The 27,267-nt window shown below is 36.7% G+C and overlaps 1 protein-coding gene across 3 annotated transcripts in view; it reads left to right on the plus strand.

The window, feature by feature from the left end:
- Positions 1–27,267, plus strand: part of Zpld1 (zona pellucida-like domain containing 1) — a 359,152-nt gene that overhangs the window by 132,883 nt on the left and 199,002 nt on the right. For 2 of the 3 annotated variants that reach the window (XM_087576683.1, XM_087576684.1), the window contains 2 exons: positions 12,690–12,749; positions 20,484–20,518. Coding sequence is in view for 1 of the 3 variants with exons in the window: in XM_087576682.1 (XP_087432808.1) it covers positions 12,725–12,749 (25 nt within the window). In the remaining 2 variants the exon portion in view is untranslated. The remainder of the gene's footprint in view (positions 1–12,689; positions 12,750–20,483; positions 20,519–27,267) is intronic. The other variant, XM_087576682.1, reaches the window with a different exon arrangement.

A 27,267-nucleotide genomic window follows, 5' to 3' on the forward strand; every position in this document is an offset into this window, starting at 1 on the left:
TTTGTTATATGCCCAAGAGTTGTATAGCTCTATCATGGGATAGATCGCTTCCCATCTGCCATGTTGGTTTCCATAGTAGCTGTACAAATTTGTATTCCCATTAGTGATGGACTTAACCATTCTGACAGGTATAATTTGTAAACTCTTTTCCCATTCTGTAGACTGCTGTTTGATTTGAATGACTGTGTTCTTTGCTACATGGAAACTTTTCAGTTTCACAAGGTCCCATTTATTAATTGTTTATTTTAGTGCCTGAGCTGTTGGTATTCTATCTGGGGAGTCCTCTCCTATGCCAAGGCATTCGAGACTATTCCTTACCTTCTTTTATATTGAGGTTCAGTGCATCTGGCTTTATGTTGAGGCCCTTCATTTGTTTTGCAGTTGAACTTTGTGCAGGGTGATAAATATTGATCTATTTGGACTTTTCTACACATAGTCATCAAGTTTAACCAGCACTATTTCTTTTTTTTTTAATTTTTTTTTTATTAACTTGAGTATTTCTTATATACATTTCAAGTGTTATTCCCTTTCCCGGTTTCCGGGCAAACATCCCCCTCCCCCCTCCCCTTCCTTATGGGTGTTCCCCTCCCAACCCTCCCCCCATTGCCGCCCTCCCCCCATAGTCTAGTTCACTGGGGGTTCAGTCTTAGCAGGACCCAGGGCTTCCCCTTCCACTGGTGCTCTTACTAGGATATTCATTGCTACCTATGGGGTCAGAGTCCAGGGTCAGTCCATGTATAGTTTTTAGGTAGTGGCTTAGTCCCTGGAAGCTCTGGTTGCTTGGCATTGTTGTACTTTTGGGGTCTCAAGCCCCTTCAAGCTCTTCCAGTTCTTTCTCTGATTCCTTCAACGGGGGACCTATTCTCAGTTCAGTGGTTTCCAGCACTATTTCTTAAAGACCCTATCTTTCTTCTAGTTTTGTAACTTCGTTATTGAAGTTCAGGTGTTCCTAGATGTGTGAAGTCATGTGGGCCTTTCAGTTTGATTGTATTGATCAGTATGTCTGTTTTTGTGCCAATACCACACAATTTTTATTACGATAGCTCTGGAGTACAATTTGAGGCCAGGGATGGTGATACCCCCAGCAGTTCTTTTATTATTAAGAATTGTTTTAACTATATTGAGATTTTTGTTTTTCCATACAATGTTGACTACTGTCCTTTCACGATCTGTGTTGGAATTTTAATGGGTATTGTACTGAATCTGTAGATTGCTTTTGGTAGGATGGTCATTTTTGCTATATTAATCCTACTGATCCATGAGCATGGGAGATATTTCCATGTTCTGATATCTTCTTAAATTTTTTTCTTCATAGACTTCACATTTTATCACACAAATCTTTTAGTTGCTTGGTTAGAGTTACACTAAAGTATTTTATATTATTTGAGGCTATTGTGAAATGTCTTATTTTCCTGTTTTTTTAATCCCTCAATCCATTTCTCATTTGTATTTAGGAGGGCTACATATTTATATGAGTTAATTTTGTATCTAAGTAGTTTGCTGGAAGTGTTGATCAGCGGTTGGCTTTCCTGGTAGAGTTTTTCAGGTCCCTCATGCATACTATCAGATTTTTTGGCAGCATTTTTTTTTTACCTTTTTTTTTTATTAACTTGAATATTTCTTATATACATTTCGAGTGTTATTCCCTTTCCCGGTTTCCGGGCAAACATCCCCCTCCCCCCTCTCCTTCCTTATAGGTGTTCCCCTCCCAACCCTCCCCCCATTGCCGCCCTCCCCCCAACAGTCTAGTTCACTGGGGGTTCAGTCTTAGCAGGACGTTTGGCAGCATTTTTATTACTTACCTTTGTGCTTGCTCTTCTGTCATCAAACAGGTTATGAACGGATGTTATTCTTGCCAGCATCTCAGTTCTTTCTTTAGAGAATAAATGAAGGCTTCTTGTCTTGTTGCTAACACAATTCTTTTTGCTAAAACTCACTTATTCAGCTACTTATAGTTTCTCAGAGGTTTATAGTTTGCCTTAAGATCATCTGAGTGAGGTTGTGATCTCACCCAAGTCAACCCTTGAAGCTGCAAATGACTCTGGCTGGCCTGGAGCTCCAGATGACTCTTACCTTAGAATGAAGTCCTGGCCCATCAGTAGGAACTTCCATGAATGAACAGTCATGTCCCAGGCAAACATTCCACCATAACAGACAAAAATTAAATGATAAACATGATTGAAACACACTTGGGCTATACTGATTTTTTTTTTTCCAAATTGATTTCCACTTTTCTCTGCTTTCTGAAGTTAATGGGGTGTGTGAGCGAATGTGTATGCGTTTGTATGGGTTGCCTCACACATCCTGATGAAGAACTTTACAGAAATGAATTGCGGTGAGAATTTGTTTTTCAAGTATAAGAGCACATCAAAGAAAAGGAAACTCTCCAACTGTCGACTAGCTTTCACCACTAATTACGTGAGAAAGGGAATGTCAGTAACTTAAAAGAAACCCTAAGATCAATGGGTTGGAGCTTTTCTGATTTTAAAGTTCTTTACAAAAAACTTGTCAAAAAGATTATGCAATGAAAAAATGTGGGCTGGAATTTCTATTGTTGTCTCTAAGCATAAAGAGAAACACAAAAATCAGAATCTTATTTTTGCAAGGCTTCTAACTGAGAGTTGGCCCACGTGCTAGGTTATGCAGTCGATACTTCTTAGGATCTGCTTCTGACTGAACACAGAAACAAAAGCTGGGCTAGCTCATGTAGTGAAATTGAAATAATTGGTGAGACAAAGGTGAGAAATCAACCAATTTGGGGGAAGTTCAGACCTAATGGACTCTCTGCTGTGGTGACCTGCAGTCACCCTAATTCTTCCTTTGTTCTAGTGTATAGACCTGGTTTTATAAACTGGTAGGAGGTTAATGTGTCAGGCTGTGACACTCTTCTGTCCTTGGAATAACTAAGTATGCATTAGAAAATCAATTTGCTCTCATTAGTGGGAATCCCCCAAAGGATGCTTGAGTTGGGACGCACTCCTCTGAGGATGGTTACACTTTTCATTTTGGCTTCTTTTGTTGGGACTGTGGAGAAGACTATGAATAAAAGTAGTCATTTGCTGGGTTTCTCATTAAGGCTTTGATCCATTTCTTTTCAGTGTACATGCATGTGGAACCTGGATGTGATGGCCGAGATCTGTCATTTACAGTAGTGCAGGGATCATCCTGAAATAAACTAATGGCATTTGCTTTCAACACACATGTCTACAAATCTGCAAGTGAGAAGGAAGTGTGTGAACCTTCAAAGCCTAGACACAGCTGCATTTAAAAGTGATACCTTATACACACAAAACCACTACAATGTGTACAACTTGTCTGTCTGTCTTTCTGTGCATACTGTTACCTTTTTCATACTGAAGTACTCAGTCATTTTGTATTTGAACTTTTGTTTGATCAGATAGAGATGTATAGTTCTTAGCTATTTAAAAATGCACTGCGATGTGTGTCTGTACGATTAATGTAAAACAAACAACTAGTCAATGATCCTATTAATATAAACACATATACACAGACAGGATATGATGCATATACTTTCATTTTATGAATATTTGCATATCAAAGCAATTAAAAATGCTTCCCCCTTCCTCATTGCAATTCTAAATCTGCCTTATGAAAGTAGCAACGTTTGTAAAGGCTGGAAACTCTTTTTAAAAATGCAACAGAAAGAAGACAGATAAACTCGCACGGAATCAAAACATTCTCTTCCTTTTAGAGAGCAGCACTTCCAGTGGATGAGGAAGAGGCCTAGCGGTAGTCTCTGGAGACCAGTTCATTGGAATGAAGATGAGGCTGCTTACCCTTCCTAGTCTTTTGTTTGTTCACCTTCCATTGTAGAGCAACTGGGATAGCCTAGCTGGCCTCCTTGGCCCTGCTTTTAGCTCTAAATACCTTAACTTGCTTTGCTCTGCTGTGTTCACCCACCGGCTTACAATCCCGCGGGAACGATATATTCGGTGTCTTTTTCAAATAGTATTCAGGAAAGGAAATTCCAAGGCCACAGATGCAGCATTTTCAAAACTGAAGGCTCAACTGAGAAGAAAAGAGTTCATTCAGAGTGGAGTATAGAAGCTACTTGCCAAGTCTTTGCCTACACCTCCATTTGGGGAGGAGTTGGAAATAAACACCTCTTCATCTTTAATGGCGATGGCTGAGATCCTTGATGGTGCAATATTTTGTCTTGTACTTCAGACTTCCCTCAATGTCTCCATCTAGGTCCATAGGAAGCTCACGACTACAGCAGCTGTACCATCTGTTTCAAATATTATTTCAGCCTTCACTGTTTTGGGATAAATTTCATAAAGTGTATTGCATACACACACATTTAATTCAACAAATGAGAAGCCTTTCCAGTTTAAAAAGCCTTCCTAAATGACAAGAAGTGTCCAATTTCCATTCAAATGGTTACTCCAGGGTTTTAAAATGTGTGAATTCATCTAAAAGAGGCTGCTGGTGTATTTTGAGGCAGATGGCTTGATTCTGTGAAGAAAAAAATTAAGTGGATTTTACTATCAATCTTGTGCTTTTTTTTTGGCAAAAGACTGACATAATAAAGATGTGAGTATTACTAAGAACGCTTTTTAATAATGATTCTACCTTATGTTTTCCCTCAAGAATATGGTTAACCGACTAAGAAAATCTATTTAGAGATTTTATGTTTATCTGTAATGATCAGCTTAGGATTTAAAAAAAATGAAGAAGAAGAAGAAGCCCACTAACAGAACTGCTGAAACACAAAAGGAAGATAATTTGCTACAACTTTCTAAAGGCATCCAAGAGGGAGGGAAGGCTAGTGTTAATCTCATGTTTCTTCTGCAGAATAATCATGAAGACAGTCAGTTTAAGATTTCTGCAAGGAGGGGAGGGGATTTAATCTTATAAGGCTGCCATTAGAGGGAAACCTTAAATATCCTGTCTCAAGACTGGAGAGATGGCTCAGTGGTTTGGAGCACTGACTTCTCTTCCAGAGATCCTGAGTTCAATTCCCAGCAACCACATGGTAGCTCACAACCATCTGTAATGGGATCTGATGCCCTCTTCTGGTGTGTCTGAAGACAGCTACATATACATATACTCACATACATATATACAAATATACATACACATATACATATGTACATATATATTATACATATACATGTATATATACACACATATATATTGTGTATGTATGTTATCTCAGACTCCTTGTCTGGAAGACTGTAGTTTTGAAAGCAACCACTGGGATCATTCTAAGTTATGTGTACTTTCAACACCATTCTTGGGATCTACTGTGTCATTTCTGTTTTTTCTCATGATTCTGTTTCTTCAATTTGCAATTTGCACAGTTGATTGGACTCTTGCTTAGTTTCTGATTACTGCAAATAAAGCATGGGGTGTCTCTTTTCACTTGAATATGATTGCTCAGAAGCTGAGTCCTATGCCAATCAGTCCATCACTTCCTTTGGTGCTAATTATTTATTTAGGGATAAGCACATGAGCTAAGTTATCTCAATTAGCCTAAAAGACAGCTTGTCTTCTGAACACCGGGGAAAAGGCACTCTTTCTTTTCTAGTGATCATGAACCAAAAAACACCAAGACTTTATTTTTTACTGAGAACGTTCTGCAAACACAATACAATGTCGGGTAAAATGAACAGTGTGGATGGCAGATGGAAAGGATAAAACACCCGTGTCTTTAATGATATAATTGAGCTTCTGGGCTTACTTCCCTGGAGGTGAGTACAATTCTTATTTGTACTCTACCCTTACAAATTTGGTCAAGTGTGTTGTTCAGGGCAAGGCAGTGCCACTCATGGTCATATAGATGATGAAATCTCCCAAAGAAGTTACAAGCTACCTCTGTTTTCTGAAACATTGTCTTGGTTTCATATGGAAAGTAACACAACAAGAAATTAAGATGAATATTGGAATTAGGAGTTAGCTTAAGATGTCCATGTATTCTGATATTAGTTGAAGGTGACTATTTTCTCACTTGGCTGGTAGTTCCATTCAGTATAGTTCTTAAATAGTCCCTAGTTTCGGCTTCTTCTTTGATATATAAAGAAAAACTTAGAAACAAGCCCTTACATTAAAAAATGCACATGCAAAGCAAACAAAACTAACCATCCAAACAGAACTCTCAAACTTGAAATGCTCAGTTTCCTTTAGACTAGTCGCATGGTTGGCTGTGTTTTTCCCTTTGGAGTCTCCAATTCTCTGCTGATAAACGTCTTCTATTTTGTTCAAGAACTGTAGTCTTCTCCTACTTGCAGAGGGCTCCGATTTTACATAGATGCAGTGTAGTCTGGGGAGTATGGTAATTTACTTTATTTTTTTTGAAAAAATATGCTAGCATAGTAGTGTGTCTCAGACATCATTTCTTAATGACAAGAGCATAATTAAATAAATATTTAATTGTGAAACTATTCTTTGTAACATCTTGTTCATTAAAAATGCATCTAAAGCAGGAGTGATGGTTCATGTCCATCCCAGGACTTGGGAGGCTGAGGTAAGCAGATTGTTGTGAGTTTAAGGCTAGCCTGGTCTACAAAGTTCCAGGACAGCCAGGCAGACATGCTACACAGAGAAAAAGATCTTATCTCAAAAGACAAAACAACAACAATAACGACAGAAATGTATCTGGATTAATAAACTACAAGAATTGAAATAAACACAGAAAATAAAGATAAAAAAGGAAAAAGAAAAGTAGCAAAAAGAAAAAATATTTTGGGAAAAATGTCTTTTCTAGGTTTAATGCAGTTACTATTTGATTTAGGTATTTTGGCAAAAAAAATAAATAAAGGACAGCATTAAAGTCACACTAGGCAATTCGAAGGGCAATACATGTAGAAGCAACAGATATTAGATAGATATAAAAGAGAATTGTATTTTTGAAGTAACCAAAAAGAATATCTACACTTAATACAAATTTGAGTCAGCAATAATGGAGGAAGAAGGACTTTGTCAGTTGTTTTTTTAAACAGTACAGCTTTGGAAAAACTTAAAGGCCATAATTATTAGGATCTAGGGCAGAGTTCATCTTTAGGGCATTAATAGTAGACTGATGAAAGTGTTAACTGGAGTGTTGTAAGCATCCAGAAAGGAGTTCCCAGCCATCTCCAAGAGACTTGGCACAAATAGTTCAAGAGATAATCAATATGAGTGTGTGTGTGTGTGTGTGTGTGTGTGTGTGTGTGTGTGTGTTTAACATTAATAATTAAAATTAATAGGAAGAAATCATAAATTTGAGAGGGAATGATAGGGAACATACAGAATGAGTTGGAGAAGAGAGAGGCAGGGGTGGAAATGATGTAAATATAGAACTTATCGATAAAATCTTTTTAGAAAGTTAAGAACAGAGAGCACTAAAAAGGATGGATTCTGACACCTAAAATACAAAAGGGACATTACAGTCAACACTGTCAAGGAAAGTTCAATGGTTCCCTGAGCAATAACAGCTTCAAGAATAGGCATTCCTCTGGGAGGGATTTGTAAGGGCGGGGACTCTGAAGGGGGGAGCAGTGATTGGAATGTAAAGTGAATAAAAGAGAATAGTCATTCCTGCCTTTTAATTTTTTTTTAGTTTTATACATTTATGTAATGAAGTTTAGTCATTCCACCCCATTATTCCCTCTCATCCCTGTCTCTTTTCTTCTCAAGAAGTCACTCTTCTACCTTTATGTGATTTTTCTCTGTGTGGCCACTGAGTAGACAAGGGTGACCTTAATGAGAATGAGTTGGGGATCTTTCCTGGACCATGGGCTATTTCCAGGCAGGCTTCTATGCATCTGTTAGGGAATACATGTTGTGTCTTCTTAGATTTATGAATTGGGGGTTGGGGATTTAGCTCAGTGGTAGAGCACTTGCCTAGCAAGCACAAGGCCCTGGGTTCAGTCCCCAGCTCTGAAAAAAAAAGTATATTTATGAATTGGCTATAAACTCCAATGGGATGGTTTTGAGAAGTAGAGTTTGGGGAGTTAATTGGGTCCAGCAGGACATTACCCAGTTCTCTCACATTCACTTTCAAATTCCTCATCAAGAGAAGTGTGGGTATCATATGTGCGGATCATCTAGACTCTCATGTAGAAGTGTATACTTAAGAATATCTATCAAATTAAGGAAAATAACAACATGAAAGTGTGTAACTGTACATAGCCAGTTGAAGTAATAGTTGAAGAAATTGAATTACAGAAGGAAAAATATTGCAATAATTTAATTAAAACTTTAGACTTTGGAAAACCCCGTGGGAGAGAGACCTCACCGCCTGATCAGGTGGGCACTCCTGAGGCTGCAGAGCGGAGGAGACCACCAACACTGCCCACCCCTGCTTACATCCCTGGCCCAAGAGGCAACTGTATAAGGCCTCTGGGTTCCCGTAGGGGAGGGCCCAGGAGCGGCAGGATCCCTGCGCCTGAGACACCTCCAGAACCTGAAGGAAACAGACCGGATAAACAGTTCTCTGCACCCAAATCCCGTGGGAGGGAGAGCTAAACCTTCAGAGAGGCAGACACGCCTGGGAAACCAGAAGAGACTGCACTCTGTGCAAATCCAGACGCCAGAGGAAAACACCAAACGTCATCTGGAACCCTGGTGCACTAAGGCTCCCGGAAAGAGCGGCGCAGATCTTCCCAGTTGCTGCCGCCGCGGAGAGGACTTAGGCAGTACCCCACGAGCAAACTTGAGCCTTGGAACCACAGGTAGGACCAACTTTTCCACTGCAAGAAACCTGCCTGGTGAACTCAAGACACAGGCCCACAGGAACAGCTGAAGACCTGTAGAGAGGGAAAACTACACGCCCGAAAGCAGAACACTCTGTCCCCATAACTGGCTGAAAGAAAACAGGAAAACAGGTCTACAGCACTCCTGACACACAGGCTTATAGGACAGTCTAGCCACGGTCAGAAATAGCAGAACAAAGTAACACTAGAGATAATCTGATGGCGAGAGGCAAGCGCAGGAACCCAAGCAACAGAAACCAAGACTACATGGCATCATTGGAGCCCAATTCTCCCACCAAAGCAAACACGGAATATCCAAACACACCAGAAAAGCAAGATCTAGTTTCAAAATCATATTTGATCATGATGCTGGAGGACTTCAAGAAAGACATAAAGAACTCCCTTAGAGAACAAGTGGAAGCCTACAGAGAGGAATCACAAAAATCCCTGAAAGAATTCCAGGAAAACACAATCAAACAGTTGAAGGAATTAAAAATGGAAATAGAAGCAATCAAGAAAGAACACATGGAAACAACCCTGGACATAGAAAATCAAAAGAAAAGACAAGGAGCTGTAGATACAAGCTTCACCAACAGAATACAAGAGATGGAAGAGAGAATCTCGGGAGCAGAAGATTCCATAGAAATCATTGACTCAACTGTCAAAGATAATGTAAAGCAGAAAAAGCTACTGGTCCAAAACATACAGGAAATCCAGGACTCAATGAGAAGATCAAACCTAAGGATAATAGGTATAGAAGAGAGTGAAGACTCCCAGCTCAAAGGACCAGTAAATATCTTCAACAAAATCATAGAAGAAAACTTCCCTAACCTAAAAAAAGAGATACCCATAGGCATACAAGAAGCCTACAGAACTCCAAATAGATTGGACCAGAAAAGAAACACCTCCCGTCACATAATTGTCAAAACACCAAACGCACAAAATAAAGAAAGAATATTAAAAGCAGTAAGGGAAAAAGGTCAAGTAACATATAAAGGCAGACCTATCAGAATCACACCAGACTTTTCGCCAGAAACTATGAAGGCCAGAAGATCCTGGACTGATGTCATACAGACCCTAAGAGAACACAAATGCCAGCCCAGGTTACTGTATCCTGCAAAACTCTCAATTAACATAGATGGAGAAACCAAGATATTCCATGACAAAACCAAATTTACACAATATCTTTCTACAAATCCAGCACTACAAAGGATAATAAAGGGTAAAGCCCAACATAAGGAGGCAAGCTATACCCTAGAAGAAGCAAGAAACTAATCGTCTTGGCAACAAAACAAAGAGAATGAAAGCACACAAACATAACCTCACATCCAAATATGAATATAACAGGAAGCAATAATCACTATTCCTTAATATCTCTCAACATCAATGGCCTCAACTCCCCAATAAAAAGACATAGATTAACAAACTGGATACGCAATGAGGACCCTGCATTCTGCTGCCTACAGGAAACACACCTCAGAGACAAAGACAGACACTACCTCAGAGTGAAAGACTGGAAAACAACTTTCCAAGCAAATGGTCAGAAGAAGCAAGCTGGAGTAGCCATTCTAATATCAAATAAAATCAATTTTCAATTAAAAGTCATCAAAAAAGATAAGGAAGGACACTTCATATTCATCAAAGGAAAAATCCACCAAGATGAACTCTCAATCCTCATCTTCGGTTGGTTTATATACAAGTGTGCAATTTCTAGGCTTGAAAGTAAAATGATGCTATCTGGTGCTGGATAGAGGAGCCTTATTTTTTATTATGGCAGCTTGCTATTTTTGTAACATGGTGATTTGGTTGAACACAATAAAGTACAGTAGTAACTGATCTCCCCCTCTTCCTGGATGAGTGAGGAGATGATTAAATGTTGATGTCAGCATCCATGAGCATATTCAGATGAGCTTCTGCTTCTGTTGAAAATGATGCTGTGTTTGATTGTGGTCCGAAGCTTTGAAGCACTACTTGGCATCTCCTTCCTTGGAGGTCTCACTGTTTAAACATAACAGATTTGATAGCTTGTTGGTAAGGTGAGGTCCAGCTTGTCTCCACTAGGTCATCTTCATGTGAATCCGGTGGTTATACGGTTTTGTTCTAGGGATATTTCATTTTTTTAATAACGGTTTTAGCTGACATTCATGGAGAGAATGAATCCTTAGAAGTGTGCCACTAGTGAAAGGAAATCCTGTCTAGAGTATGTTTCTTTACAAAGCTGTGTCACACCATCCTTTGGGCCCTCTGCTGGAAAAGTAGAATCAAGTCTCAAATAATGCCTTTTAAATTGTATCCTCTAGTATTATAGATGTAGGACAGTACTGTATCATACCTCTGTGGATGTAAAATAGCTTGTACCTGCTTTATGATACGTAGTAGTGACCGTGCTTTATCAGAGCTGTTTTTAATGATGTTGCTCAGAATGTTTTCTTTCCAGATGATGATTGAGAAGCTAATTTAAAAAAAAATGGTGCCAGGTACCACAAGAGTAACAGAACTGTGCTGTTTTCTCGGGTTTTGTTTTTTTACCTTTTTTTCTTTAATGGAGTGTGCTAGATGTCTCTACAGTTTTGTTCAGATGACTGCAGAACCTGGAAAAGCTGTTGCTGCTGTTGATGCATAACACACTGCTATTATTGGTCTTTTTATATAAATATAAATATATATATACAGATATATAATTTGAATTTTTTGAAACTTTACCTGTGCTGTCAACTTTCGAAAAAAGTATCCCCGTTTACTGTGTTGAGTTGGCACTGTACAGAAATTAACAGCCATATTGGTCTAGAAATGTTGAACTTAAGTTTTTTCCATTTGTACAGGGGTAACACACTGTATTAAATATGTAAGGTCTTATATACGTGGGTTTGATTACAAAAACTAATAAAGTATTCTCTAAATTAAAAAAAAAAGTCAGGTTCTGGGAACGGACTGGAAGGAGTTAGAGAAAGAGGAAACCATAATCGGGATATATTGTATGGGGAAGAAACGTTTATTTTTAATAAAAGAAAAAATATGTCAAAAAAAAACTTTAGACTTTGAGGGTCACTACTTTTATGTCAAAAACACACTACTGATAAAATATGAATTCACAAAAATTTGAAAAATAACAAGTAAGAATATTGCAATAAATGACATGATATAGAAACTAAAATTCTTTTTATTAACATATGTCTATGGGGTTTGATCAAGATACTTTCATACAGATATATCATGTATTTTGACCATATCACACATCTTGTCCACTCTCATTATTCCCACTTGTTCCCCTGGATTGTCTTGCTTCTCCTTCCATATCTTATACACATATTGATTTTATGTGTCTGTGCAACACAAGGAATCCAGAAAAGAGAAAACACATGACCTGTCTTTCTGAGCAAGACTTATTTTCCATAGTATGATGGTCTATGTTGTATCCATTTTTCTGTAAATAACGTAATTTATTTTTTAATGGCTGAATTATACTCCATTCTGCCTCTTCCTTCTTCCCTTCCCACTCCCCTCTGGTGTGTGTGTGTGTGTGTGTGTGTGTGTGTGTGTGTGTGTGTGTGTGTTTATTCATTCATTTATCACCAGACCAGCTGATCCTATAACTTGGTCATTGTTGTGAATTGTGCTGTGGTAAACACAATGGGACACAATGTGAATGTATCTCTGTGATATATTGTTTCAAAGCCATTTCAGTACTTACCTAAGATGGATCTTATGGTAATTCTATTTTTAATTTTTTGAGGAATCTCCTCAATGATTTTGATAAATGACTGGATACACATTATAAGGTTCACATTTCCTCACATTGTTGCCAATTTTTCTTGCATTTTTGTGTTTCATTTGTGTGAATGCGTGCATGTGTGTGTGTGTGTGTGTGTGTGTGTGTGTGTGTGTGTGTGTATGTGTATGTACATAATTTGTGTGATGTAGGCGCATGTCCGGACAACAACTTTGGATGTTGTTCCTCTGGCACTGTCCAACCTTCTTTTTCTATTTTGATAGGGTTTCTCTCTCGCCTGGAACTTGCCAAGTAGGGTATGCTGACTGATCATTGCACCCCAGGTAAACCCATCTTTGCCTGTTTTCAGTATTATTTGGTTTTAGGAATTCAAGAATTTCTCTAATTTCTTGGTTGACCTCTTTTTTTCTTATTCCACCATATATTTTATTATGATATATGCTTTATTTGACAGATATAGACAGAAGAGTAATAAATTTGAGTTCTGAGTTATTATATAATATAAACACTCTCTCTGGATTTTAACATGAATCTGGGATACTTTGTTGACCTCTTAATCATTCAAATTATATTTCTCAGTTTCCATGCATTTCTGTTTTCTTCTGCTGAAGTCTGGTTTTAGTCCACTATGATAATATAAAACAGGAGGAATAATTTCAACTTCTTGTTTGCTATTTTGTGTGCTATAATATGGCTTATTTTAGAGAATTTTATATAGCCTGCTAAGATGATATGCATTCTTCAGTCTTCAGGTAGAACTTTCAAAAGATTTTATGTCAGTTTGAATAGCATTATTTAACTCAAGTTTCTTTTTTGAATTTTTGCCTAGATGACTTGTTTGTTGGTGAGATATTGGTGCTAAAGTCATCCATTTTTATTATATTGAGGGTGATCTGTGTCTTTAAATCCTGTAATGTTTATGAAACTGGGGGCATTTTGTTTCAGCATATACATTTAAAATTGTTCTGTCCTTTTAATGTGAAGTGAACCTGTATGTCTCTTCTGAATAATTGTGGTCCAAAGCCTAATTTTCAGATGTCACATGGCTGTATTTTTGTTCTTTCTATTTACTTTGCTTTGAATTCCATTTTCATCCTTGATCCCTAAGGTTGTGCTTGTATGTGTCAGTGAGGTATGTTTCTTGGCATGAACACATACATGAATCTTGTTTTCAAATAAAATATGCTACCCTGTCACTTTTGCTATTAACACAAAGAGTTTTTATTTTTGAAAGGAATGTATTCTGTCCTGATGTTGCTGACTGTTTAGTGCTATCTTAGTCCTTGTTTATTTACCTACCACTCTAGTGTACTATTTATTTTTGTGACCCTCAGGAGCATGTTTATTTCTCTATTCAATGTGTGAGATTCCTTCAATTATTGTCAGTCGTGCAGGATTGGTTATTGTAAATTTCTTTAGTGAAGATTGTAATATCCTTAACTTCCAAAATCTGTTTTTATCTACATTGATAAGAACAGTCACCTTGGAGATAATTTATTTCAGAACAGTCTTTCTTGACTTGACAGACATAACCTGCTTCTGTTCTGACTTTGGAATGCAGAGGCATTACTGGAGAAATAAGAGGATATTTACATGGAGAATAAAGGATTTTATAAGAAGCCATCTACTTTTTGGGAGAGTTCATATTTGTATTCCCTTTCTGACTGTGAATGGTTTCTGAAACTTTCAGAAGCATAAAGTACATGTTTCCCAGAGAGGAAGTCACTATGGAAAAAGGTGAAATCAGCACCAATTGTATTAGGGTTTCTACTGCTGTGATAAAGCCCTGTGACCAAAAGCAACTTGGGAAGGGAAGAGTTGATTTCAGCTTACACTTCTGCATCACCCTCAGTCATCCAGCAGGGACTCAAGTCAGGGGCTGAAGCAGTGAAGCAGAAGTCATGGGGAAGTGATGCTTACGGGCCTGTGGCTCCTCATTCACTCACCTTGCTTTTCCTTAAAACTGTGGCCACCTCTCCAGGGATAACACTCCAGCCACTATGGATGGGACTTCATATGTCAATCAGTAATCTTCCCACATCTTATGGAAGTATTTTGTCAAGATTCCTTCTTCCCAGCTATGTCTAGGCTTAGGTTGCATCAAGTTGACAAAAAAGCAGCCAGCACAATTGACCCGTTGTCAATTTGACATAAAAATATATCCCTTATTAAACTATAACCTTTCCTTTCATGCTCAGCCAAGATCTCACATTGATTTTAATATAAAATGAAGCACAAATAACTTTAGAGGTCTCACTGTCTTCAAAAACCCAAATGCTTTAAAAGTCTGGTCTGTTTAAAACACCCCAAGCCTCAAAGTTCAAAGCCTCTCTAAAATTTCTAATTCTGTTTAAAAATTCCAAAATCTCTCTAAAATTCCAGTGTCTCAAAATTTCTAAAGTCTCTTAATGGTTGGCTTCTGTAAAATAAAACGTTACATACTTCTTATTTCACGGAGGAAGAGTCAGGGCACAGTTGCAATCAGATCAAAGCAAAATCAAAGTCCAACAGGGTACATCTCTGTGTTAGATTCAAGGTCATCTGCTTTCTAAGAGACTGGTTACTTCTACCTCTCAGCTCCTTCTCTCTGGCTATGCCACTCAAGCACACAGTTTGTCATGTAGGCTCACAATAGTTCTGTTCCACAGTTGCTGATGACCTTGATGGCAATCTCACATACTGACATCTCCACTGCTGGGTCTTTACTACAATTGGCTTCCACCTTCAGCAATGGCCTCTCCCGGTCTTACTGTTTACTCCAGTCCTGCTACATGGTGCCAGGCCTCCAGCTGAAATGACACCTTCACCAATGGCCTTTGGGTTCTCTGAATGCTAAGCTATTCATGACCACTTTATTTATTTAAAACAAATGCCACCTAGAGGGATCTGACACATTATCACGTTTGCTTGCCAGTACAGGTCATACCTTTGGCCTCTTCTGGACCAGAGACGCTGTGTGATGATACTAAGGTTTGGTCTCAGTTGTGCTGGTCTCTGCTTAATCACAGCTGATACTTTAGGCCCAGTGGACAAGTACTGATTATCCCTACAAAGCAACTGTCTTATTTTAGTGGTTATGGTTTCTTGTTTCTTGTTAATCACAGCTAATTCTTCAGCCCTCGCTTACCAGAAACACAGCTTCTTAATTTAAAATACTGAGTGATCCTTATAGAGTCTTTAAGGGACTCTCAAACTTCCCTCTGAAATGTCACAACTCAGGACTTCTTTGTCTTCACTACTCTTAACTTTTTCCTTAATTAATTTATCTAATTATTCAACTTTATTTTATTATCTTCCAAGTTCCTATAGAATAGCTCACTGGACTTTGGGCATTCAATGTTTTTAATCACAGAGTCCACGTGCTACCATAATACTCTCAAAACACATGATCTGGTCTTTCACAATAATATTCCTATGAACCTGGCACCAATTTCTGTTCTTTGTTTTCTTTTTTTAAAGAATTTATTTATTTAATGTATATAAGTATACTTTAGCTGTCTTTAGACACACCAGAAGAGGGCATCAGATCCCATTACAGATGGTTGTGAACCACCATGTGGTTGCTGGGAATTGAACTCAGGACCTTTGGAAGAACAGTCAGTGCTCTTAGCCGCTGAGTCATCTCTCCAGCCCCCAATTTCTGTCTTAATTAGAATTTCCATGACTGTGAAAAGGCACCATGCCCAAAAGCAACTTGGGGAGGAAAGAGTTTATTTAAGGTTTATTTTATTTTATTTTATATTACACTCCATTATTGAGCAGGAAGTCAAGGGAGGAAGCTGGCGTCAGGAACAGAAGCAGAAGGCATGGAGGAATGCTGCTTAGTGGTTTGCTCCTCATGACTTACTTACTCATCCTGCTTTCTTATACAACTCAGGACCACATGCCCAGGATGGCACCTTCCCATATCAATCATTAATCAAGAAAATACACAACAGGCTTGCCTACAGGCCTATTTTATAGAGGTATTTTCTAACTTAATATTCCTTCCTCCTATATATGTCTAGGTTTTTGTCATTTTGACAAAAAATACACACAAAGTTAAAATCTAAGTTTTGGAGAACAGGCTTTTAAAACTTTGTTACCTAGACTAGCAATACTTATGGGCCATGTGCGGTGGCTTAAATAAAACTGTCTCCTATAAATTCATGTATTTTAACACATGATCTTTAGTTGGTGGTACTTTTGGGGGAGCTTTAGAAATTATGGCCTTGCTGGAGGATAGGTTTTGAAAATTAATAACCTTGTATCACTTCTAGGTTGTTCCACATCACACTTATGATTTAAAAGTCCCCTTTCAGCTTTTTCCTTTGGCCGCCAGGTTTCCCCACCATTATGAATTCATATGATTCTTGAACCATAAACCCAAATAAACTCTTTCCTCTGTGACTTTCTTTGGTGATGGTGTTTTCCCCCACAACAGAAAAGCAACTACTGCACTTTGGAAGGTTACTCATGGTATCAAGGGTTGACCAAGCTTCAATGTAAACTGAGACTCATAGTTTTGAGATTTAAGGTTCAAATATCAGTAAAAATTATGCATGGAATTATACCATTGCAGTTATAACTACAGTGATAGATGTAGCATTGGGTCCATTTATAAAAGCGTCCTTGTAAGTCAGTGACATAGAATCTCATCATGTTCAAAATCTCTTTGTTATCTAGTGGACAAATAGAGTAAGTATTTAAAGTGGAGAAACTATGGATTCTTGTAGAATTTAAGGCAAGGAAAGATAACCTAAACAGGAACAGATTGTCAATTTAATTAGGTTCAGTTAAAGAAGATCTGCTGGAGAAAAAGTGACTAAACACTTACTCCCTGTGGTGGTTTGAATAAGAAATGTTCTCCATAAACTCCAGCATTAAAACACCATGGTTGGTATTGTTGTTCTGGATAGTTATAGAGTCTTCGAAAGAAAGGACCTTGCTAGAGAAAGTGCATCACTAAGGGTGGGCTTTGAGGGATTGTAACTTTACCTCACTTTCAGATCACCCTCTTTGCTTCTTGTGTGTGATTGGAGCAGGAAGCTTTGGTCATCTTTGGCCACCTGCTGCCATGCCTTGCTGCCATTATGGTCCTTTCCTCTGGAACTGAAAGCCAAAGTAAAGGCTTCCTCCATAAGTTGAGTTTGTTCACTTTTTAAAAACCACAGAAACAAAAAAGACTCAATATACACTTACCAACTACTAATGACTTAATATCAACAAGTACACAGAAGAGTAAAGGAACATATTAACAAAAATAAAACCATATAGGGAGACAAAAAACCAAAGATAACACTCAAATAAATAAAATTATAAGGGAAAGAGACACATTACAAATGACTCAACAAAATTTGAGTCCCTGAGATTAATATAAAAAATGACATTAAATTGAGTAACCTAAAAGAAATTGGTAAATTCCTAGAAGCATACAGCATACCATGTCTCACCTATGACTCAGAAAGACATAGGAAATCTGAAAACCAAACCAAACCAAAAAACATTAAGTGATAAGGAAGATTAAATCAGCGATTAATGACCTCAAACAAAGAAAAGCCCAGAACCAAGTGGCAGTGGTAATTTCTATCAAGCATTTAAAGATGAGCTAATGTCAATGTTTCTCAATTTTCCAAAATTTGAAGAGAAGGAAAATCTTCTATAGCCTTCTGTAAGTCCAGCATGATTCTGATACCACAGTCAAATGATGAGACTACAGGAAAGGAGACCTGAGTAGCAGTTGCATATTAGAACCAAATCAGGTTTATGGAAGATCAAGCCAGAGGATTTTTCAAACTCTAGTGCAGAAAGGACAGAGATAATTCTGAAATAATTGTTAAGTGTGGAAGTGGTATGGTACAAGGACTCAAGTTCAGATTCCCAGAATTCATGCAAATGCTGTGTCACCCATCAGCAATCTCAGTTCTCAGCAGGGAGTCAGAGGCAAAGGATCTCTGGGACAAGTTGGATAGCTAGAGTAGCTGAATCTATAATCTTAAGTGAGAGATCTGCCTCAAAATATAAGGTTAAAATGGACCAAGGAACACAACTAACACACAAAGTCTGGCACAGAATACACACATACAGGAACACACATACACACACACACACACAAGCACACACTCATATAGGCACACACACATAGAGTCACACACACATGATCATACCTATAGAAATACACACACAAACACCAACACACAGGTACACAAGTACACTGCATATACATGTATGCAAAAAGATTTTTTAAAAAAGACTCCATTTAGAATATTAAAAGACGAGTACTCAGAAGTCATGTCATATATATAAAACCTTATTATCTTATCTGTGTAGCGTAAAAGAAAGGGTAAAATCAAAACAGTCACAGAAGAATGTCTTTTTTCTGATCTGGGAAAAGTATCTTGATTAAAAAACCCCAGAATACAGAAGATAAATATTGTGAAAAGGAGCTAGAGGTACCAGGGTCAACTTACCAAATCCTACCAGGAAGTGAAACGTTCATACTTTTCCAGGAAATAAAAGGCAGTTATCAATACAGAGGAAAATCAGCATGGCACCAGTGATGCCCTAGTAAGCATCAGCAGATACGGAGCCATCTGTACAATTCTGAGAAACCTGAGACTTAGATTCTGAACGAGACATGCTGTTTTTAAGGAGGAAGGGAAAATAAAGACAATTTTAAACATTGAAATTTTAAACATGGAAATAGAAAAAAGAAAATAAAAAAGATACAGTGTATGATGGTGATAGATAAGTCAGTCTGATGGATCATCAATCATTCCTATAATCTAGTAGTTAGTGTTGTGTTATTGCTAGGTGTACTGAAAGAGAAGATAATACTGAAACATAGTAAATAATCTTAAATATTAATGTGTCATTATATATTATGCATTATATTAATACATTATAAGCAAAAGCAAAGATAAACTTACACACTCAAAATTAAGCTTTAAATAGCCTAATGACTTTAAGTTCGAGTCAGTTCTCACTTCACAATCATGAGACATTCTGACAAGTGCAGAGTTACATGGTGTCATCATTGTGTGAAGACATCATATCCCTAGAGTTGTGGTTCTCAATCTTCCTAATGCTGCACCTTTAATACAGTTCTTCTTGTTGTGGTGACCCCCAACCATAAATTTTTTTGTTGCTACTTAAAAAAGGTAATTTTGCTATTGTTATGAATTGCTATTTAAATATCTGTGTTTTTTCATGATCTTGGGCAATGACTGTGAAAGGAGCTTTTGACCCTAAATGGGTCAATCATTGATGTAGACTCTTGATGCATGTGACTGATGTCAAAAGCATGGCATGCACTACCTAAAGACTGTACATGGACTGACCCTGGACTCTGACCTCATAGGTAGCAATGAATATTCTAGTAAGAGCACCAGTGGAAGGGGAAGCCCTTGGTCCTGCTAAGACTGAACCCCAGTGAACGTGATTGTTGGGGGGAGGGCGGCAATGTGGGGAGGATGGGGAGGGGAACACCCATAAAGAAAGGGAGGGGGAGGGATTAGGGGGATGTTTGCCCGGAAACTGGGAAAGGGAATAACACTCGAAATGTAAATAAGAAATACTCAAGCTAATAAAAAAAAAAAAGCATGGCATGTATAAGGCAGCTGGTGACTTTATATGACAAACTTTTAAAAATAGTAGCAAATAACAGACCTTGTTGTAGGTATTAATATTATATACTATATATAACTAGGTGTTAGTTATGGTTTTATATGACTAATAATGCAGTGAACACCATCCATATATATGAACATCATTGCAAACATGTAGGCTCGGCTATGTAATCATGACAGTATTTATTATGTCACTGGTGTGAAAATTCCTCAGCTAATTATCATTTGGAACCATCACTCTACATGTCATTTGTTGTCAACTAAAACACTGTTTGTGGTACAGTTGTAATTAACTGTTAATCAAAATTCTAAGAGTTTATATTGTTCACAAAGCATCATTCTAGTAACTATTTAATGAAATGATAAATTACTATTTATTTATGTATAGAAACCATTCTTGCTAGAATGATCTTTCAGGGCATGATGCTAAGTTTTCTTTCTGTATTCTAGTTTCAGGATCACTATCCACACACTGAGCGGGTAAGGTAAGGCTATAAAGTTATATGATATTATATATCATATATATGATACATATGAAACAATATATAGCATATAACATATAAAATACATATGTATATTTATTTTTCAAGTGAGCAGGAGCAAGACATCTCTTTTCTGATTTTAGGTAAGGGTTTCCAAAGAAGTCTAACAAGTCATGGGAAGAACTTTTAAAAACAATAATCTGGAGACTGGCTTTATTGCCTTAGGTCTGACACTAATAAATGACAAAGCCCTGAACAAGTTCCTCGCCTGTTCTGAGTGACAATTTTCTTATCATTAAAATTGAACAAGAGGATCTCAAAGATCCCTCTCCATCCTAAGGATTTAAGAGGAACATTTTTAAAAATCGGAAATATGACAAGAGTATAGATGAGAATTCACTGAAATGCACTTGCAAAATTAAGAGCAGCAGCTGATTTATGAAAAACAGTAGCTTGTTCTTTACGATGATTAATTATAATTGAGTAGTTGCTATTGATATAAGAGTGGATAGAGCTCATGAATAAAACCATAAAGCTTATTCTAAACCAGTATTCTCTTTTGAAGAAAAGGAAGAGCTAGTTGGTCTAGATTTAAAAATATCCGTGCTGTATAAATTATGAGTAAAAAAGAGTACTGGCCAAAGTTAACACAAGGGTGTATGTCATCAATTAGTATGTAATTAGAAGTAATGCCCTAATGTAAGAATTTAAGAAATATTGTAGTGGACCATCCCTAAAATATATCCTTTCCAGTTTTCAAGGTGCCTCGGGCATTTCCTGTGTTGTAGCATGGCAAAGCACAGTAATCATTTGTTTCATCAACTCAAAAAGGCTATGGCTGTGTTCCAAACATCTCTACCTTTCTCTCTAAAGCAGTTATAAATCCACAATCCACTAATGTATATGAATATACATTATAGATTAGATTTATATATACAATGTGATTCATTTCCCTTGCTAGGCATAGCAATATATCATGTCTTTATTTTTCCAATTAATCATTCAAGCATTCAACAATATGTCCTTGATAGCAGAAAGTCCTGTATTTCCTATTGCTGTGTGTGTTCTTCTGTGTCATTTCAGGTTGTTCAAATGGCTTCCTCAGACCAAAGGCTATCAATTATATATCCAGGGTAATTACAAATCACATCAGTCTTTTGGTCTATCACTTCTCATTAACATATGATGCCACTATCAAACACTGGCTCTGCTCAGGTCCATAGATATTTGCTTGGTGGTAACATTTTTTTTTCTAGTCTAGTTCCTACATTAGCTTCTTTACACACTTTGGTTTAATACAGGGAGTGCCTTGTTAGGAATATGAGTTCTATATCTTGTGAACTGGATTTGCAAAATATGGAAACAAGGCAGAATAAAACAACCAGAATGCCTAGCTACTATAAGATATATAGAAAATGTACATTGCTGTGATCTTTATGCCTGCTGCTATTACTATAGTAGCCATTCCCAAACCTGTAACTTAGTGCCATAGTGCATAATCCGCCTTCAATACTCCCCTCTTGGGCAAAGCCTTTGTTCTGTAGTTAAAATAGTCTACATTTAGCTCTTAACTCTCCATAACAACTTGGCTGACGCCCTGTTCGTGTAAATTTCAGAAAAGTAGAAAGCACTGTATATGAAAAGTTATCTCCTGGAAGAGGAAACTTGATATTCAATCTATATAACAGGGCAGGTACTCAGGGCTCATATGAGTTTGACAAAAATAAGGTAACTTACTATACACAATGTATCTTCAAAAATTAACTTTGTCTAGCACCTGTATGTGTGAAACTTTGGAGGCAATAGGATGTTTATGTACTGTGAGGTGGTTTACACAGACTCTGAAGAGTAGAGAATGGACAAATAAACTAATTATTTATGAAACAATATTTCAGAGCAGATACAACTAAAACACACTAGTGAGTAATAAAAATCAAGTTGCTAAGTAATTTCTAGACTATATGAATATACATACATATTAGTTATATACCAGCTCTAGGCTATTAATTACTTCTGGGTTGTGAAGGGAATGAACAGGGTGGATGGGGGATTGTAGTTCTCTTTAATAGCATCTTATTTCCTTGTATTTTAAATACAAAAACATGACAGGTTAGCATCAGTCACACATATGCCATTCTTTAATTAATATCTATGACATCACTTTTGTTCCTTTCAGTAAGCATAACATATCTAATGAAGTATGTAAGAGAAAGAAAGGTGGAGGGGAAATACGTTTCTTAGACTTTGAGATAGTTAGATACATTCAGGCAAGGATTAAACTAATTTTTGTGTGACCTTTTAAATGAAAGGAAAATAGAGCAGAAGAAGCACTGGGCATGGTGAGACATAGCTATGATACTGTTAGTAGAGATGCAGATGCCAGAGGGTTATGTGTTCAAGGGCAGCCTACGTAGTGAGATTCTGTCTCTACAAGTCTCCCAACAGATCAGATGACAATTAGGATGATTATTTGATTGATAATAGAAGGGATTTCTTGGAGCATATAGACAAAAGTAATCTACATAAAAGAATATCTTTTTTTCTACACAAAATTTGAAACTCCGGTATATTAAAAAAACTGTAAGGGAAATACAAATGATGAAGTGTTTCAGTTGTTATTAACCTGTATAGAATTTTTAGGAACAGAGACATAAAAATCACCCCAGGAGAAAACTATGAGAATGGCATACTCTGCAGGAGAATGCATAATGAATTAATTTGATGTAAATGCTAGATGACCTAAGACCAACCTTGGTCTGGGTAACTTAATGAGCCTCTCTCTGGATTTTTAATAGACCCAACAAACTGCACATTCTGTTGTGTAACAGAAAGAACTGGATTCTATAAATCTTTAGTAATTTTAATTCAGGATGCTTGAAAAATAAAAACCAAGCTTTAAGAACTGCTAATGAAAAAACAAATATCACTAATAATATTTATTAGATACCTGATTACTTATTTTTATTCTGACTATAGTAGGTAGATACTACTTATAGTTGACAGCAACAATCAAGATTCATTGATTGTAGCTAAATAGCATCTGAAGTTATGTCAGGGTCAATGTAATCTCTAGAGACCATTAGTCTCTAATGAAGGCTACAAGTCATCAATATGTCTTCTAAAATATCCTGGTTTATAACAACCCTGATTTCTCAGATCCATATGCTCATTCCAAAGAAGTTACTTAGACCCTGTTAGGATTACTTGTATAGTATGAAACCTCAAAGATACTTTCCAAAACTGAAATATATTTTAGTCATGTTTTTGGTTGAGTGTGGTTGGAGCTCGGTTGACACTGTCCCAATCATAGGAACTATTAAAGATAGATAGAAAGGCCCAGCAAAACCAAATAGGAGGACAGAGCTAGTAGAAGTCTTGTAGATTTTTACTTTTAATAGCACTTCACTGCTGTGAGTAATCCTGCTATACACTTATGGTTTTCCTGTAGTAACAGGCTCATATCACAGGACAGAAGTAACCAGGACCAGAAGTCACAGGTAACACCACAAAACAGCAACATATTCTCTTTTTCATTATTTGGTAATATTTACTAGTACTCATTGTAATTACAATAAAATATACAAAAATCTCAACTTATCGAATGCATTAAGGAGTACATTACAGGCACAAATGGATTAATACAGTCTGAATTTTGTGAACCAGGAAGCTGCTACTGCTATAGAGCTGATTTGATGAACTGAATTTTATTTTTTTACTGAGTAATCTTTCCTAGCCCGTTGCATTATATCTGTCCTTGTTTATGGTCTATTCTCCTTCAATCTATAATACAACAAACTAGAAGCAATAGAGTAAAATATTCTTAAGAAATATGTTCAGATTTTTTTTACAACCTTTAAATTTTCATTTGGTTTTATTTATAAGTGTGTGTGTGTGTGTGTGTGTGTGTGTGTGTGTGTGTGTGTGTATGTTTGTATGATCAGTACATGCAATCAAGGCCTGTGGAAGTCAGAAGAGAGAACAAGAACCCCTAGAACTGGAGTCACAGGAAGTTGTGAGTCACCACATGTGGCTGTAGCGAGTACTCTTAACTGACTGAGCCACCTCTGCAGCCCCCTAAGGTACAGTCTTTGCCAAGAATCAAATGTCCCTAGGTGTGTGGGTTTATTTCAGGGTCTTTGATTCTTTTTTTATCAAACCATTTTATTTAGAAATGGCATGTTACAGCAACATTTTTTGATATATATATATGTATACAAATATATGTATGAGTATGTATTATTAGAGGCATATATATAGACTAGAAATGAAGAAGGTTAAGATAAAAGCAGAAATCTTCATGAAATTGGCAATATTTATTAAAATGGATATGAAAATTTAAACAGGGTCTTTGATTCTATTTCACTGATCAACCTGCCATTCCTATAATAATTCTATACAGTTTTTATTACAATTGCTCTGTAGTATGTAGCTCGGGATTAGGGATCATGATTCTTCCAGTTCTTTCATCGTTCAGGATTGTTTTAGCAATCCTACTTTTTTGTTTTTGTTTTTGCTTTTTTATATAAAGTTGAGAATTTCTCTTTCAAGATATTCAAAGAATTGTGTTGTAATTATGATGGGAATTGCATTAAACCTGTAGATTGCTTTTGGTAAGATGGTAATTTTTGTTATGTTAATCCTACTGATCCATGAGCATGGAAGATCTTTGCATCTTCTGAGGTCTTCTTTGGTTTCTTTCTTCAGGGAATTGAAGTTCTTCTCATATAGATAGTTCACTTACTTGGTTAGAGTTATATCAAGGTATCTTATACTATTTGTGGTTATTATAAGAGTGTCATTTCCATAATTTCTTTCTCAGCCTGTTTATCATTTGTATAAATGAGGGCTACTGACCTTTTTAGTTAATTTTATATCTAGCTTTGCTGCTTGCTTCGCTTTGCTGAAGTTGTTTATCAGCTGTAAGAGTTCTCTGGTAGAATTTTGGGGGTTGTTTATGTATACTATCATATCATTCACAAATACTGATACCTTGAGTTCTTCCTTTCCAATTTCTATCCTCTTGTTCTCCATTAGTTGTCTTATTGCTCTAGCTAGAACCTTAAGAATATTGTAATTTTATATTGAACCATCCCTGAATCACTTGGATGAAGCCTATTTGATCATGGCAGATGATTTTTTTGATGTGTTCCTGAATTCTGGTTGATAGAATTTTATTGAGTAATTTTACATGAATGTAAAAAGCAAAATCGGTCTCAAATTCTCTCTTTTTGCTAAGGCTTTGTGTGGTTTAGATATCATGGTGAATGTGGCCTCATAGAATGAGTTTGGCAGTGTTCCTTCTGTTTCTCTTTTGTAGAATAGATTGAGGAGAGTATAGCTCTTTTTTGAAAGACTGGTAGAATTCTGTGCTAAAACCATTTGGCTCTGTTTTTTGTTTGTTTGTTTTTGTTTTTGGAGAGTTTTAATGACTATTTCTATTTCCTTAATGATTATAGAGCTGTTTAAATAGTTTATGTGATCTTGATTTAGCTTTGGTAAGTGGTATCTGTTTAGAAAAAGCATCCATTTCCTTAAGATTTTTCCAACTTTGTGTTTTGAAGTAAGACCTAATGATTCTTTGATTTTCCTTGTTGTTCGTTGTTATGTCTCCCTTTCCATTTTTGATTTTGTTTATTTGAATACTGTCTCTCTGACGTTTAGTTTTTCTAAGGGTTTGTCTCTTTTGTTGATCTTTTCTTGGTTTTGTTGATTCTTCGTATTGTTTGGTTTGTTTCTAGTTGATTGATTTCAGCCCTAATTTTGATTATTTCCCACTGTTTACTTCTCTTTGGTATGCTTGATTTTATTTTTTAGAGCTTGCTGATATACTTTTAAATTGCTGGTATGAGAACTTTCTAATTTCTTTATGAAGGATATCAGTGCCATGAACGTCACAGTTAGCACTACTTTCATCGTGCCCATAAAATTGGATATATTGCACTTTCATTTTCATTGAGTACTAGAAAGACTTTAATTTCTTTTTTTATTTCTTCCCTGACACAGAGATCATTGAGTAGAGAAGTGTTCAATTCCCATGAGTGTGTAGAGTTTCTGGTGTTGTCCAGATTTAATCCATGATGGTCTGATAAGATCCAAAGCATATTTCATTTTTCTTGTAACTGTTGAGGCTGGCTTAGTGCCTAACAATAATGTCAATTTTGGAGAAGGTTTGTTCCTTGAGGTGTTGAGTAGGTCTATTCTTTTTGTTTGTTTGTTTTTTGATGAAATGTTCTGTAGATGTCCATTATGTCCATTTGATTCCTAACATCGGATTGTTTCATGATTTTTCTGACTAGTTTTTGTCTTGATGACCTGTCAATTGGTAAGAATGAGGCGTTGAAATCTCCTACTATTAATGCATGGGGTTCGATGTGTGATTTAAGCTTTAGCAATGTTTTTTTTACACATGTTGGTGCCATTGTGTTTGGGGCATAGATATTCAGAATTAATATACCCTCTTGGTAGATTTTTTTTTTTTACTTTGATGAGGATGAAGTGTCTTTCCCTATCTCTTTTGGTTAATTTTGGTTGAAAGTCTATTTTATTTTATATTAGAATGGCTACTTCAGCTTGCTTCTTGGGTCCATTGGCTTACATTTTCTTCTCTTTTTAATTTGCGATAATATCTAGTTTTATTGCTGAAGTTTGTTTTTTCCATGAAACAGAATGATTGATCCTGTTTTTGCATCCATTCTGTTAGCTTGTGTCTGTTAAGGAAGGAATTGCATCAATTGATGTTGGTAGATATTAGT

Source organism: Rattus norvegicus, chromosome 11, assembly GCF_021556685.1.
Source record: "Rattus norvegicus strain SHRSP/BbbUtx chromosome 11, alternate assembly SHRSP_T2T, whole genome shotgun sequence".
Classification (NCBI taxonomy): Eukaryota; Metazoa; Chordata; class Mammalia; order Rodentia; family Muridae; genus Rattus; species Rattus norvegicus.